The sequence below is a fragment of the Apaloderma vittatum genome, unplaced genomic scaffold, assembly GCF_000703405.1.
Source record: "Apaloderma vittatum isolate BGI_N311 unplaced genomic scaffold, ASM70340v1 scaffold9943, whole genome shotgun sequence".
Classification (NCBI taxonomy): domain Eukaryota; kingdom Metazoa; phylum Chordata; class Aves; order Trogoniformes; family Trogonidae; genus Apaloderma; species Apaloderma vittatum.
In genome coordinates this window covers 1,581-4,195 of record NW_009706425.1, presented here as the reverse complement: position 1 = coordinate 4,195, position 2,615 = coordinate 1,581, and the positions used below count along the sequence as shown (strand labels likewise).

Below are 2,615 nucleotides of genomic sequence, written 5' to 3'. Positions count from 1 at the left end.
TACTAAGACAAGCTTATCTCTGCCCGGGAGCCCGGAAGGCAGGTGCCCAGGTGACAGCCTGTTTCCTCCTTTTGGTGCTTTTGTGGCTTGGCTGACATCCTGCCCCAGTCCCCAGCTGCTCCACCTGCCAGCCCGTGACCCTCTGCTGACTTGTGTTTCCTGTTAGGTGTGGGATACCTGTACCACATACAAGTGCCAAAAGACCTTGGAGGGTCACGATGGAATTGTACTGGCTCTCTGCATCCAGGGGTGAGTGGAAAGGGAGAACGCGGGGAGAGCACTGAGCGTGCCCTTACAGCTCCCATCCTCGTCCTGCACGTGCCAAGATTGTGTGCGAGAGGCACATCTTGCCTCTTTGCTCTTTAAAAATCGCCAAAACACCTATCTCTTTGGCCTTCCCTGCTGTCCTGGCTTCCTTCCCTGGTCCCCAGCAGCATGCCTGGCCTCCTGCTCCAAGGGCTGATCCAGCCTGGCCTCCCTGCGAGACCCGGCCTCTGCTTCTTGGGTCGGGGTGTTTAGTCCTGGCCCATCGTGGCCATGGGGCCGCAGCTGCTCACCCAGCCCAGTGCCTGGGAATGAGCTGGGACCCTGCAATGCGTCGCTCTCCCTCGCTGACCTCCTTTTGTTTTCTGGTGACATTACAGGAACAAGCTGTACAGCGGCTCTGCTGACTGCACCATTATCGTGAGTACCCGGGGCCCTGCTCCGCTTCGCAGTCGGGGTGTGAGACCTGCGGGCCAGCCCCAGGCTGCTGCAGAGCAGGGACCTGTGTCCTTTTTGGTCTGTAAGGCTCTGCAAGACTGATAACCTGTGCATGCTCTGTCTGCTGCCTTCAGCCAAGTGACTTGTGGGTTGGATTTGGGTGTTTCCTGAAGGCTGGATTTCCCACTCCCCAACCCCACGAGGAGCAGGATGCTCTGAGCTGGGGCAGGGTGCTCAGTCCGGATTGGGCCCTGTGGATTTGCCTCCAGAGGCCAAGAGGAAGGGCTTCAGCTCAAGAGACCCCTCACAGGCGTTCTTCTCCTTTGCAGGTCTGGGATATTCAAAACCTGCAGAAAGTGAATACGATCCGAGCACACGACAATCCTGTTTGCACTTTGGTCTCCTCGCACAACATGTTGTTCAGCGGCTCTCTGAAAGCCATCAAGGTAGAGCTCTGGGGTGGCTCCTCATGGTCTGGTTGGGGACCAGTGCTACAAGCTGTCAGGCAACAGTGTCCAAACTGGAAGGAAGTGATGCCTGGGTCTGTAGGTGACTTCATTGCTACGTTCTCCTGAGCCACACGGAAAAGCACAGCTACACAGATCAGCCAGCACTGCAGAGGTCTGTGCTGAAGTCAAAGATGTTTTGGGACCTGGATGAAAAAAGCATTTTTTTTCTTTTAACTCTGTAAACCTGAGTGTCTTGGCAGTTCCTGAGCATGTGCCCCCTTGGGTCCTCAACGGACCTACCTCAGACCTTTGGGAATTGTATCTGGGGCCTGGAATTGGCTGGAGATTCAGACTGCCTGTTTCGAAACCCCTTCCAAAGGATCTTGAATCTGCCTTCTTTACCTAAAGCATGCAGAAATAAGGGAACAGCTTTGCAAGTTGCCCTTTAAAGCCTTGGCTAGGTTCCCTTGCTTCTGCTTCCAGCTCCTGTTGAGAAGGCTTATGGGACCGTCCATCTGTAAGAGGTGTATGCTCTTTTCTTTAGCTGGGGCCTGGAGCGGTTCGGCTCTCTGGAGAGTGCTCCAGGCGTTGGAGGAGCAGTGTGGCAGCACTAAAGCAGAAGGAGAACTTGGAGCCTTTTGGTTTTGTCAGCTTCAGCCATTTTCTGCCAGATGAGCACTGCTTGGAGGGGTGGGGTGAGACCTGCGGGTCTCTGTGTGCCGGCGGTTTGGCTGTGGTTTCCCAGGAGCTGTGGGGGGACAGGCTGGGAAGTCCAGGGCAGTTCTTTACGGTAGATTTGGGTTAGGTTTTTCAAGCCCGTGGCTCTTGTGAATGAAGGGTCTCTGCCAGTGACAACACAGGCTCCAAGCTGGCTCTCCCAGCCCTCAGGGAACACGTTTATTCAGCGTGGTTATTGTGTGTTAAGCGCAAGTCAGAGGGTTGAGATTCCCACTGGGTGGGAGAGCCAGCACAGGGTTCCCCACAGAGAGCTCTTGAGGCATCATGCTGGCTGGGCAGGGGTGGGCAGCACCCGACCCCTGAGCTAGAGGCTGACCTCTCCTGCCCCACCACTGCTCCGTCCCTCTGAGACCGTGTCTCTGTGTGTGTTTGTGCTTTCCGCAGGTCTGGGATATCGTAGGTACCGAGCTCAAACTGAAGAAGGAGCTGACAGGTCTCAATCACTGGGTGCGAGCGCTGGTGGCTTCTCAAAACTATCTCTACAGCGGATCTTACCAAACGATCAAGGTGGGACCTCGAGACTGGTGGCAGCCGTAAGCCACGGGCTGTCCCCTGCGTGTCTCCTGTGCATGTCTGTGTTCTGCAGCAAGGGTTGCTGGAGCAGGACCAAAGGCAGCTCTTAGGATGCGCGAGCACTGCTGCAGCATTGCTGACACGCTGGGTTTGGCTGCACTGATTGCATCTCTGCAGGCACAGAGGCTGGGCTCCGGCTGGGCCCTGGGAGCG

General features: G+C 56.2%; 1 protein-coding gene across 1 annotated transcript in view; it reads left to right on the top strand.

Annotated features, from left to right (window-relative positions):
* Nucleotides 1-2,615, top strand: part of TRAF7 (TNF receptor-associated factor 7, E3 ubiquitin protein ligase) — a gene marked incomplete at its 3' end in the record, with an annotated part of 20,453 nt that overhangs the window by 16,488 nt on the left and 1,350 nt on the right. The window contains exons 13-16 of the mRNA XM_009865788.1: nt 167-249; nt 645-684; nt 1,032-1,148; nt 2,274-2,396. Coding sequence (XP_009864090.1) covers nt 167-249; nt 645-684; nt 1,032-1,148; nt 2,274-2,396 — 363 coding nt within the window. The remainder of the gene's footprint in view (nt 1-166; nt 250-644; nt 685-1,031; nt 1,149-2,273; nt 2,397-2,615) is intronic.